This window comes from Sorex araneus, chromosome 7, assembly GCF_027595985.1.
Source record: "Sorex araneus isolate mSorAra2 chromosome 7, mSorAra2.pri, whole genome shotgun sequence".
Classification (NCBI taxonomy): domain Eukaryota; kingdom Metazoa; phylum Chordata; class Mammalia; order Eulipotyphla; family Soricidae; genus Sorex; species Sorex araneus.
The window spans coordinates 12,968,900-12,982,512 of record NC_073308.1 but is presented as its reverse complement, the minus strand read 5'-3'; the positions used below and the strand labels follow the sequence as shown (position 1 = coordinate 12,982,512).

The 13,613-nt window shown below is 44.5% G+C and overlaps 1 protein-coding gene across 1 annotated transcript in view; it reads left to right on the top strand.

Annotated features, from left to right (window-relative positions):
• The window catches only part of LOC101553930 (leucine-rich repeat-containing protein 37A2-like), a 49,161-nt gene extending 36,679 nt beyond the window's left edge, over window positions 1-12,482 (top strand). Inside the window, exons 9-14 of the mRNA XM_055144746.1 lie at window positions 4,731-6,472; window positions 7,820-7,924; window positions 10,309-10,352; window positions 11,591-11,645; window positions 11,729-11,871; window positions 11,967-12,482. Coding sequence (XP_055000721.1) covers window positions 4,731-6,472; window positions 7,820-7,924; window positions 10,309-10,352; window positions 11,591-11,645; window positions 11,729-11,871; window positions 11,967-12,303 — 2,426 coding nt within the window. The 3' untranslated portion in view covers window positions 12,304-12,482. The remainder of the gene's footprint in view (window positions 1-4,730; window positions 6,473-7,819; window positions 7,925-10,308; window positions 10,353-11,590; window positions 11,646-11,728; window positions 11,872-11,966) is intronic.
• The last annotated feature ends 1,131 nt before the right edge of the window (window positions 12,483-13,613 follow it).

The following is a 13,613-nucleotide window of genomic DNA, read 5'->3' as shown; positions in this document are numbered from 1 at the left end:
AATCCCTGGCATCTCATATGGTCCCCCAAACGCTATCATGAGTGATTTCTGAGTGCAGAACCAGAAGTACCCCCTAAGCATTGCCATGTAGTCCCCTCCCCCCAAAAAAATCCAACTATTTTTCAAATGTAGTTTATCTTTTTGATGCATTCAGAGCACCAAGTCTAAACTTTATCATATATCATTTTACATATTTGCTTAGTACACCTTATTATGATCAACAGCAGGCTTGTTTTGTTAAACTTTTGTCAAACGTGATAATTGTGAGCCATAAAAATAACTAACTAAAAAAATAAAAAATATTATTTTTGTAGTACATTAAACCATTCAAATTTCTTGGGCTTATTCTTTAATATGTATCCTCGTTTATTCTTCCTTAAAGATTCTTCAAGACACATTTAAGAATACCCATCAGAATTCGACTAAAAAGGCCATATTTTTCCACATTTTTGGATTTCTCTTAGGAATCGTGGTTTCCCAGAGCCATCCGTAACCTCTTGGTCCTGATTGCACAGCCACCTTTCTTATCTAGGATTATAGATTTTGAGCATTTCTGGGTCATCCCTGCTTATCAAATAATATCCTTGCCTCCGGCATGCACCTGCCTTTCTTGTTAAACAATCTTTTCAGTACCTTCTCTTAGGTTAGCTTTACATGCCCCCAGTTTTGAACACATTCATACCTTGCATGTTAATGCCTCACTAACTTAACTCATACTTTCAATGAGGATTCTGTGAAAGTCTCTTTATCCTGAACAAAAAGTCTTAGAAATTACGGAGAAAATTTTATATTATATCTGTATCAATTGCTGCAATGACGCATTTTTTCACCTGATCTATCTGATATCATTCTCTCAACCACCCTGGAAGAGATAAGCTGTTCTATTAGCAAACAGGGCAACTTGTGTCTTCTTGGATATCGCCAAACTGAACTAGATTTCCACTAATTAAATTGTCCTCCATCTACTGGAGAACCACGGGTTGAATTGGAGGCTTCCTTCTAAACTTCTTCTTTTTTTAATATGTTTATTTTTTTAATTTGTGAGTCACTGTGAGGGTATAGTTACAAATTTACCCATTTTCGTGCTTGTGTTTCCCTCATACAATGTTTGAGAACCCATCCCTTCACCAGTGTCCATTCTCCACCACCAATGAACCCAGTATCCCTCCCACTCTCCAATCCCGTCCTCCCCACCCCATCCCGCCTCTGTGGCAGGGTATTCCATTTTGTCCTCTCTCTCCTTTTGGGTGTTGTGGTTTGTGATAGGGGTATTGAGTGGCCATCGTGTTCAGTCTCTAGTCTACTTTCTGCACGCATCTCCCTTCCCGAGCAGGATGTCCAACCACAGTTTACTTGGTGTTCCCTTCTCTATCCGGGCTGCCTTTCCCCCAGCATGTGAGGCCAGCTTCCAAGCCATGGAGCCAACCTTGGTATTATATACTACTATTCTTGGGTGTTAGTCTCCTACTCTGTTATTTTATATTCCACAGATGAGTGCAGTCTTACTATGTCTGTCCCTCTCTTTCTGACTCATTTCACTTAGCATGATACTTTCCATGTTGATCCACTTATATGCAAAGTTCATGACTTCACCTTTTCTAACAGCTGCATAATATTTCATTGTATAGATGTACCAAAGTTTCTTTAACCAGTCATCTGTTCTAGGGCACTCAGGTTTTTTCCAGATTCTTGCTATTGTAAGCAGTGCTGCGATGAACATATAAGTGCAGATGTCATTTCGACTATATTTTTTTTTGTTTGTCCAGGATATATTCCCAGAAGTGGTATTGCTGGATTAAATGGAAGCTAAATTTCTAGTTGTTTGAGAAGCGTCCATTTTGTTTTCCAAAGGGGCTGAACCAGTCGGCATTCCCACTAGAAGTGTAGAAGGGTCCCTTTCTCCCCAATCCTCTCCAGCAGTGGTTGCTTTTGTTCTTTTGGATGTGTGCCATTCTCTATGGTGTGAGGTGGTATCTCATGGTTGTTTTGATCTGCATCTCCGTGATGATTAGTGATGTAGAGCACTTTTTCATGTGCCTTTTGGCCATTCGTATCTCTTCCTTGGGAAAGTTTCTGTTTATTTCTTCGTCCCATTTTCTGATGGGGTTGGATGTTTTCTTCTTGTAGAGTTCAACCAGTGCTTTATATACCCTTGATATCAACCCCTTATCGGATGGGTATTGGGTGAATATCCTTTCCCATTCTGTAGATTGCCTTTGTATTTTGGTCATGGTATCTTTTGCGGTGCAGAAGCTTCTTAGTTTAATATAGTCCCATTTGTTTATCTCTGTTTCCACTTGGTTGGTTAGTTGCATGTCATCTTTGAAGATACCTTTAGCTTCAATATCGTGGAGGGTTTTTCCGACCTTGTCTTCGATGTACCTTATGGACTGTGCTCTGATGTTGAGATCTTTAATCCATTTTGATCTGATTTTTGTGCCTGGTGTCAGGTCGAGGTCTAAGCCCATTTTTTTGCATGTGGTTGCCCAGGTATGCCAGCACCATTTGTTAAAGAGGCTTTCCTTGTTCCACTTCACATTTCTTGCTCCCTTATCAAAGATTAGATGATCATATATTTGAGGTTGTTCTTGGGCTTATTCTTATGCTCCTCTAACTCAGGGTTGAATTATCTAATAGCTGCATTATTATGTCTGCAAACTTTATTAAATAGTTTCTCTGATAAACCTAAAGAAGATCCAAATACATGTGATTTGTTTGACATACCAGGAACTAATCTCATAGCCATCCCAATGATACATTATGAAAAGTTTTCAAATGTTAATAGTGATTGATGGCATTAATATTTTTCAATTAGCTTATAACAGTTATAAGATAGATTCTAACATGGACCTTAGTGTTAAATTGTGTTATTAAAAGAGTAAAACTATCAGCACAAAGAATAAATTATTAAATTAGTTCAGTGTTTATATAAACCAATAAGCATGAAGAGCAGGTAGACATTAAGAAAGGTATATTTTACTCAAAAAGTGTAGACTTTAAATCAGAATTTGGAACTTGCTCAATTTTAATCTTAATTTTTCTCTATCTAAAACACTCCTCCTTAATCATAGAGGAAGGTCACTTATCTCTAAGATGCATGTTATTTAAGTCAGCTGTGCATCAATCCTGTCCTGTGGCTGAATCACAGACCCAAGGTTAGTTAGTTTTTAATGATCTGAAATACTTTCAGATTCACAGAATACAGTTGGAACCAGATTATGTTGAATTCATAACTCAACAGACTTCAATTCTGAATTCCTAGAAATCAGAATTGCTAGAATTCTGAAGCAGAACCAGGAGTAACCCCTGAGCATGGCTGGGAATGGCCAAAAAATAAAACAGAAGTCATTGTTGATCTGTAAAGAGTCTAACTGGGCAGCAAATATTTCTCTTGAATACTAGGCACTTGGTCCTTGGGGATCAGTGGAATAATCATATTATTATTGTTTGTGTGTTTGCTTGTTTGGGGGCATACTCAGAGTTGCTCAAAGTTTACTCCTGACTTTGTGTTCAGGGGTCAGGCCTGGTAAGGCTTGAGGGACCCTATGGGGTGCTGGGGATCAGATCCAGGTTGGCTGCGTAGAAGACAAGTACTTTATCTACTCTACTGTCACTCTGCCCTCCAGTGGAATAATCCTAAATACATGTACTGAGTGAATTTATCTATATCTATTAAATTAGTATATATATATATATATGCACATAACATACATGTAGAGCAGTCGGAGCGATAGCACAGTGGTTGGTCATTCACCTTTCACGCACCTGACCTAAATTCGATTCCTCCGCCCCTCTCAGAGAGCCTGGCAAGCTACCCATGCGTATTGGATATGCCAAAAACAGTAACAATAAGTCTCTCAATGAGAGACGTTACTGGTGCCCGCTTGAGCAAATCGATGAGCAATGGGATGACAGTGACAGTGACATATAGAGTAATATATATGTATATATGTATATATATATATATATACACACACACATATAAATATACCTCTCTGAGAGCCCGGCAAACTACTGAGACAATCCCACTCACATGGGCAGAGCCTGGCAAGCTACCTGTGGTGTATTCAATATGCCAAAAGCAGTAATGATAGGTTTCATTCTCCTGACCCTGAAAGAGTCTCTAGTCATTGGGAAAGATGAGTAAGGAGAGGCTGCAAAATCTCTGGGCTTCGAGGAATGGAGACCTTATTGGTGCCTGTTCGAGTAAATAGATGAACAATGGGATGACAGTGATAGTGACATGTACTGAGCTTCATGCCTTATTTATTCTGAATAAATAGCGATGACCACTTCATTACTCCTTTTGTCAATCACTGTCACTGTCATCCCATTGCTCATCGATTTGTTCGAGCGGGCACCAGTAACGTCTCTCATTGAGAGACTTATTGTTACTGTTTTTGGCATATCCAATACGCACGGGTAGCTTGCCAGGCTCTGCCGCGAGGGCTCCATACTCTCAGTAGCTTGCTGGGCTCTCTGAGAGAGGCGAAGGAATCGAACTCGGGTCATCCGCGTGAAAGGCGAATGCCCAACTGCAGTGCTATCGCTCCAGCCAGCCTTTTGTCAATCATAGGTGTAAATTTAGGGTTTCCCTGTTCCCCGTCCCACCATACGGCATTCATTTACTGATTACTTATTTGCTTGCCTGGGATTTCTGTCTGTCGATGCTCCCAAAATTCTCCCCAGTCATCTTTCATGATGACAAGCAAGCTCTTTCTTTTTGACAGATGAGGAAGAGTCCATAAGCAACACCAAAGGGGACTTCATGAAGGTTTTACAGGCCCGAAAGAGGACAACCAGCACCGAGCTAACCATTGAATCGGAGAACACCTCGCCAGAGAGGAACAGCATGTCCCTTTTAGTGAACGAGCAGCTAGACGTGAATGATGAGAGTGATATCAGTACTGGGCTAAATTACATAGTGCCTTTTCTCCTGGATGGGAACATAGGAGATTTTGAATCAACATTGTTATCCTTCGTTAAGCTCCTTTTTTCAGATATGCAAGATGGAGCAAATCCTCTGGAACATTTGAAGAATAGCACAATTCCGATGTCTCTACAGCTCGACTCCAACAATACAACATACAATAAGTCGAAAAGTCTCCATTTTCTGGAAAGCTTGATAAATGCAGGAACTCAAGCAAAAGTTCACAAAGCTAGAAAGAGAGAGAAAACTGCCACGCTGGTCAGTTCCATACTTTTTGGGCCCAAACTGAAACATCACATCTTTCCGAAGAAATTGAAAACTGTCTGGCCAAAGAGAAAGCACTTAGGAAAGGTGGAGGAGGGGGAGAGGCAAGCACTGCAGATGAGCAGCACGTTCAAGAACCCCGGGGGCCTCCAGAAGAGGCGCTTCAAAGAAGGGGGCAATCAGCACAGCCTAAGGAAAGGGGAGGCTCTGCCCACGACGGGGAACATTGCCCAAAAAAGAAGGCTCAGGCAGCCGGCCCCAAGAGAACCGAAAGAGCTTCCCTTGGCAGGGAGGCCCACGAAATGGGTGGAAAACTCCTTCAATGAAGAGGCCTCCTCCATCCAGGAGCACAAGGCGGTGTTCTCCATGCCCCTGAAAGAGTTCTCCATGGGCAGCCCATCTGCCGCCACTCCTAAAGTCCCATCCGAGAACCCCAAAGACCTAAGGGACATTCTCCGCGTTTTAGAAGACGCAGATGCCAGGGTTCGGAACATGAAGTTTCCCAGGCCCATCCCACACAATGGAACAAATTATAATTTTCAGAAATCTTACTCTCACCTGGGACGCAGAAGGGCCAAAGCCAGATCGAATACAGAGACGAAGGAATCAGCACCGGAGAGGCCGGTGCGAGACGCCAAGCGGCCTCCTTTCGCTGCGGTGAAGAGCCTCATCAAGTCCCCACCAAGAGAGGAGTCTCTGTCTTGGAGAGATCAGGACAAACCTTTGCTCCAGTCCTTTCAACCTTCACACTCATCTGCAGGAAAAAGGACTGCAGAAAGCACGCATGCTGCTAATGGGACAAACACCAGAGGCATCACGGTGCCAGAGAAAACTGTCGGTAGCAAAGGCACCTCCCATGAGAAGGACACCCCGATGGTGGACAACCTCATGCCGACTGTCAAGCAGTCCAGCGAGATGCAGTGGGAATATCACAACGTGGCCACAGACATCGTCTCTGCCACACAAAGACCAGACCCAAGAGAACAACTGGAGATGGAATACATCCAGCAGCTGCGGTCCCTTATCCCCAACAATAACGTGAGGAAGCTCATTGCTCACATGATGCGGACTCTAAAAACGGACTGCTCTGAGCCTCAGTTGAAGCTGGCATGTGCCACGCTCCTCTCTGAAACCGGCCTCCTGATGAAGCGTCTCAGTGAGCAGGAGGAAGGAAAGGTTCCCAAGCCAGAATGGGATACGGACCAGTGGAAGACTGAGAACTTCATCAGTGACAATACCGAAGGCCAGGATGAACAGAAACAGCCAGAGGAAAGTGAGGTGAGGACAGATTTTTTTTCATAGAGTCTCATAAGTGAAATAAGTCAGAAGAAGGACAAACAGAATGATTGCACTCATTTTTGGGATGTTAAAAAATAAATTAAATCTTAGTATGAGATTAACACCCAAGGACATTTAGAAACAACGACCAGGATGAATGGTCCACAGTTGAAAGCCTGCCTCAAGGGCTGGGAGAGAGGGCAGCTGGGATAGAGAAGGGATCACGATAACAATGATAGTTGGAAGGGATCCCTCTGGATGGGAGACGTGTGCTGAAAGTGAGTAAAGGATCAAACATGATGACCTCTCAGTATCTGCATTGCAAACTATAATGTCCAACAGGGGGGTGTAGAGTGAGAGGAGAGAGGAGACAGCAAGAGAGAAGGGAGAGGGAAGAAATGGGAAAAGAGAGAGGCGGAAAGAAAAGGTGAAAGAGAGGGACAGAGAGGAGAGAGAGAGAGAGAGAGAGAGAGAGAGAGAGAGAGAGAGAGAGAGAGGTGGGTTGAGGGTGGGGGGAGGTGGCAGGAGGGATACAGGGATGTTGATGGGGGGTAATGTACACTGGTGGAGGGACAGGTGTTGGAGCACTGAATGGCTGACACTGGATAACAATCAGGAAAGCTCTGTAACTGTATCTCACAGTGACCAGGCTCAGGGGCTTCTGGGGCTCTCAGGCCATGCCATGAAAGAACACGAGCAGGAAGACCAGGGTCTCTTGGCTCTCTCTCTTTTACTTGCTCGCTCTCTTTTTTGTGGCCACACAATTTTGACTACAATAATGATGGTCCCTGTGCTCATTTATAGAAAGGTAGCACTGTTCCTAGGAGAGGTGTGAGAGGACCTAACACACCAGATAAATAAATTGTAGAAGGAAAGGCTACAGACAAGATGGTGTAACATATCTGGTGTGCTCTGTAAGAACATATTGGGGCCAAGGAGAAAGTTCAACACGAGTGCCCCTGAGCACTGAGCCAGCAGTAGCTCTGAGGACCCTGGGTATGGGCTGAAAACAAAAACAAAACAACCCCAAAACATATCAAACAAAAGCCTATAGTCCACTCATTTGAGAGAATGGGATTTTAGACTGTATAAGAATAGTTAGCCATTCTTTCTAATGTGCTTAAGAATCCTTCCCATTTTTTTGTCTAATTGTTCTTGGGTGCCGGGGCGATAGTACAGTGGGTTAGGCACTTGCCTTGCATGCCAACACCCCAAATTCTATCCCCAGCATCCCTTTTGGTCCTCCAGGAGTGATTTCGAATTGCAGAGCCAGGAGTAACCCCTGATCATCACTGGGTGTGGCCCCCCAAAAATAATGCATAAAAATAACTGTTCTTTTTCTTTCAGCTCACAAAAGAAGTTCCAGGATATGGCTATAATAACAAATTATTCTTGGCAATATCTGTGACTGTACTCGTGATGATATTGATTATAATTTTCTGTCTCATTGAGGTAAGAACAGTTCATTCAGACTTCCAGGATTTAATCTGTCTTATAATAGATTCAGGGGCTACAAATGGAAAATAGAAGCCCCTTTTCCTCCTATGACACTTGATTTTCCTCTTCAGTCTTGAGTAATGAGGTGTGCTTGCTTCTCATATTGCAAAGATGATCCCAGGGCTTGTGAAGAAACCTGACTCCTGGGAGGTCACTGTGGAAGTGAAACCAAAATAACAAGCTCTTAGATAACTTTGAAGATAAGAAGGATAGAGATGAAACAAAAAGATGAACCCCCTGTGTGCTGTTTGGGGACTACACCCTGCAATGTTCAGGTCCTGCCCCCCAGCTCATTGCGGGGGGCGGGGCGGGGGGGGAGTGTCACTTCTGGTGGTGCTCAGGGCACCTTGCAGAGCTATGGATCCAGCCTGGACCTTCTGCATGCAAAGCATGCACTCGGACCATTCAGCTCTCTCACTCTCTCTCTGGTCCCAATATAATTTTTTTTCCTCTTTTAAATTCAAAAGAATGTCAGTGGTTTGATGTACTCACCACTCACTGACATTCTTCTACTGACTACTTTCCTTGTTGACTGGAAGGATCAAAATGGAGAATCTCCACCCTCCTGGGACTGAAAGATAAAGGTGTTGTTGTCCTGCTGATCAGTGCAGTAGCCCTCTTTAGGTTTAAGGTCTGTCCTGGTAGATGAAGTTAAAACTGCAGCTAAGACAGGGGTGATAGCTCCGAGGGCTAGTTTCCATACTTTGCATGACGGAGACCTGGATTCTATCCTCAGCACTACATGGTCCCGCAGACCCACCAGGGCCATCAGGAGCTCCTCCCAAAGAGCAAATCAAGTTGTTCCTGCATATGCTGGGTGGCTCCCAAACCAAACATACGCATACTGCAGCCTGAGCCCTCATTGGGCTACTCTGATCATGGCAGGCGTGCAGTAGTTACTCCAAGGAGCTCAGCTACATCTGTCTACTGTTCAATTACACACCACTGACTTTTCCCAGCAGGCACATTAAATAAGTGATTTAAGGGCCAGGGAGATAACTCAAAAGACTAAAACTTCAACTCACTTTGCACATGGGAACCCCAGGTGCTAGCCATAGTGCTACCTGGTCCCTGAGTACCACTCCAGAAGTAGCCCCCACAAGTACCAACTGCCAGGTAGAGCCTTAAAAAAAAAACAACAGCAAAATGTGATTGAAGGGGTTCGGGATCTAGGTTAGTGGTGTTGCACTTGTCTTGCGTGTGTGAGGCCCTGGGTTCGATCCCTGGCACCACCACAACAACCAACAAAGAATTAGAATAAATTAGAAGTGACGGTGCTGAGGAAGAGCTCTCTGAGCCTTTGATATGTGTAAGCTGCTCATTTGTGACATCACCAGCAAACACAGCACTGATTTATGCCAACCACAGTACAAGGCGTTTCCTATATGTTGTCTGGTTTAATCCTCGCAGTCCTCTAAGGGCAGCATTAGCATCCCTCCATTCTTGCTGTTCTTGTCATGCTGGGTACCAAACCCCCGTCTCCTGCATGCAAGGCAGGCATTCTCCCACTGAGCTACCTCCCCAGCCCCATCATCCCACTTTCAAACATGAGGGTCACATGCAAAGCAGCCCGTGCTCCTTATTCCACTGTTCCATTTTATCTCCTTAAGGACAAAAACACGGAAATGTTTAAAGTATTGAAATTTCAGTAGAAGTCGGTCTAACAGTTGACATATTGATTTACTTATTTATTTATTGGGGGCTATCTGTGCTCAGGGCTTATTCCTGGCTCTGCTCTCAGGGATCACTCCCAATAGGGTTCAGGGAACTATCTGGGGTCCTGGGATCGAATCTGGGTCAACCACGTTCAAGGGAAGTGCCCCATCCACTGTATATTTATAGCTCCAGGAATCGACATATCTCATAGAAGCTTTATTGGATTTGGTTTGTTTGGGGAGGAAACATTGCAATTGCAACCAAGTTTTGTCTCCTGTAAGACTCGACTCTGCTCGTTGCATTGAGGTGGACTCCTCACTGGGGATGAATAGTGGCGATGGGAAAGGCATCAGACTGGTTCTTGACATTGTTTAGAAAACATTGTTAAAAAGAATGTTTCTGTGTTTGGGTATTGGCAGATACTTTGTTTCCTACCTCATTTTTTTAAAATTTTAAATCTGGATTAATGTCCTGAATTTCTCTAAAACAGTCACTAAGCTGTATTCCTAACTGTGCCCCTTAAGTCATGTGCTGTAGGAGAGTCCAGGGACTATTAATCAGAAGAGAATTCCTGTTCTCAAAAAGTGACATCAGTGAGTAGGTACAGCAAAATCAATGGATTTAATAAGGTTGTATAGAGATTGGTCACCGCGATAATCATGATCATATTTTTTTTTAAACAGATTTATTCTCATAGACCAGAGGAGTGTAAAGATGGAAGATCCAGGTAAATATTAGTCTGTCAATCTTTCATTTACCTTGGAGTGTCCTTCCCCGCCGTGCTTAGGGACTCTGGAGCCCTTCCGTGTGCTACTTGGCCCTATGACCTGGCCTGAGTTCAGCATTAGTGTCTTAGGGCCCCGTAAGGCCAGGCTGCTCAGTCCCCCATGTGGGGTGGCTCTGCTCTCAGGGATCACAGCCCACCTGTGCTCAGGGAGGCCATATGGTGCCAGAGACCAAAGTTGGAGGCTCACGCCCAAAAGGCCCTTTTAACTCTCTTTCCAGTAGCTTGAGGCTACTCTAGCCTCAGCGCTCAGTGTGGTGCCAGGAATTGAACCCAGGGCCTCACACATGCAAGCCAAGTACTTTACCATTGAGGCACATCCCCCAACCTCTGTCTCTAACTCTTATAAGAAGGAACCGAGGGAAAATGGAAACTACCTTGCCCTTGGGGGTGCACTGCTGGTGAGTGGGAAAGAGCATGGTCCCTGTCCCTTGGGACCTCTCCATTGATGACCAGAGTCCTTGAACTGGGAGCTGCGTTTCTTATCTCCACTCAGCGCCCACTTGCTCTGTACACACGCACTGCCTGTAAAGCTCGAGACTGTTCACACAGTCTCCTCTGTTCACACTCAAAACCCATCGCCGTGCCTCAGTGTGGTTCCTGCCTTTGATGCTGATACCTGTGGCTTCTTTGCTCACTGGCGATTGTCTGCAGGATGAAAGCTAGTGTGCTAAAGAACTTGGCTAACTGCACACAGGCATTTACTCTAGTTCAGCATCTGGGATAAAGCAGCTGGGACGATAGAATCACCTCCCCCAACCAAAACTTCCGGTAAAGGGTGCCTGAGAGACTAAATCCAGAGGCAACCAGTGGAAAGGCTTCTGGACAGACTCTAGTGCTTTCTCTCAGTGTGGTGGGCAGTTTGTTCATTGCACAGGGCATTTGCTGGGGCCATGGTGGTGAGCACAACTACATGTCATTCCTGTTTTTCTAGCCAGGCTACATGTAATGGTCTCTTGAGAGACTGTGTGGTCCCTTTGGAAGGACCCAACAAATGTCTAAAAACTGCCACAGGTATGCATGGAAACTTTGTCAAGGTGTCAGGTCATAGTGGTTTGACTCATCATGGCTCCAGACCTAGGTACCGATGTAGTTATCCTAACAAGACCAGAGACCTCCATCCTAGGAAGCATGGGAAATGGGTGAATGATGAATGATGTGTGTCCGTGTTTTCCTCCAAGGATCTTCTTTGGATTATTGCTTCGTAGGAGAAGTTCAGTGGAACATGAGCCTCAGGTAAGCAAGGGGAAGGAGGGGCACTGAGGCAGGACAGGAGTGGGCCGGGGTGCAGGATCATGAGCTCCCCTTGCCTTTTCCAGGAGGACTTTTTCTGGCGAAGGCGGCCCCTGTGGTTGAGGGACATGTATCAGCCACTCAATGCCATACGTCAGAAAAACATGGCACGGAAGCTACACGACAAGGATTCCTCTGACGAGGACGAGACTTTCAACAGAAACCAAGGGTAAATGATGGGACAGGTCCAATACCAAATTGAAGTCAGGAAGAGGTGCAGAGGGGGGACGTCCATTGCGAGAGCTGACTGTATTCTTGTTCCAGGGAGCTCAGAGTAGTGAAAACAGAACTGACTCCTGAGGAGAAAGCAGCCAAGGAGACCAAAGCAGCCATGAAGTCCCAGGGAGCACGGAAGACTCAGGCACCTCAGCGCCCCCCACCACCACTTGTCCCCCTGGCACGACAGACCAACAAATCTCTACATGACACCCTGACACCACAGACTCCCCCCCAGTCACGACAGTCCATCAGGTCTTCACAGCCCCTCTCAGCACGACAGTCCATCAAGGCTCCACAGGTCCCCCATGCACGAGAGTCCTTCAGATCCCAGGAGATCCTGTCATCACTGGAGATCTCAACTCAGATTGATGAGGAGCAATAGGAACCATCACCGGAGGACATGGTGTTAGAGGCCCCACAGTGAACGCAAAAGTTTTAAAATGTGCTACCAGTATAAAATGCGTTACCAGTATATCCTGGCCATTACCAGTCTTACAGGATTGTGGAATACCAAATTGAAAAAATGGACTAAAACAATGACGTGATACATTATTAAAGGCCTCGTCAGTTTGTCAAGTTTCAAAGATCAGACCTAAAAACGTGTCCTCAGAAACATGAATAAATTTCAATTTTGCAAATTAAGGATCATGAGTAACATCCATTTGCCATAATTCATTAGGAAGGAGTCCTCTTGGATTAACCCCATCAGAAACTATTCTGAAATGACGTGCACAGGCAGGGCAATTTTTAACAATTTTTGCCTTTCTAGTAAGTCCAAATTGATATTGAAAGGCTTTTGCATTTTGAGGATGTAATTTATTTGACTGTTCAGGTGTAGCGATAGCCTGGGCTGGAGCGATAGCCAAGCAGCTAGGGCGTTTGCTTAGCATGTGGCCGACATGGGTTCGATTTCTCTGCCCCTCTCGGAGAACCTGGCAAGCTACCAAGTGTATCTCGCCCGCATGGCAGAGCCTGGCAAGCTACCCGTGGCATATTTGATATGCCAAAAACAGTAACAACAAGTCTCACAATGGAGATGTTACTGGTGCCCACTCGAGCAAATCTATGAGCAACAGGATGACAGTGACAGTTCAGGTGTAAGAATAGTATGATATCTAAGAGCAAGGTCTGCTTGCTCATTGCTTTCAGATAAAGGACCTGGTAACTCTGAATGGGCTCTGATATGTCCTATATAGACACCACACGTCTCTGATATGTCCTATATACACCCTAGAGGTCCGGGCTTGCAAGCATTGCTGATTATTAATAAACAAATTAACAATGGGAGAGGTACTCATTTGAGACAAAATGCCTGTTTCTACTGCTGGCAAATTTTTTGCTATATAGTAGCTATCCATATAAATATTCAAAATGTCTTTCCATAATTGCAAAGTTTTCCAAATAGCATATAATTCACTGCTGTGCAGATGCAATAGAAATAGAAAACAACTGAAGTGTATCTTTCACAACTATACTAGCAAATCCTTTAGGGGTGCCCTCAGTAAATACAGTTAAGGCCCCTGCAATAGAAGTCTTTAACAACATGGGGAAAGATAAAAGATGTCTTTAAGGCAAGTTGTAACAATCTATCACCAGGATAATGATGATTATAATTCAAGTATTTTTGCTGAGCCGCTTGAAGATACTCTTCTACTGCTTCTAATGCCAAGGAAGCTTCTGGATTTAACTCCC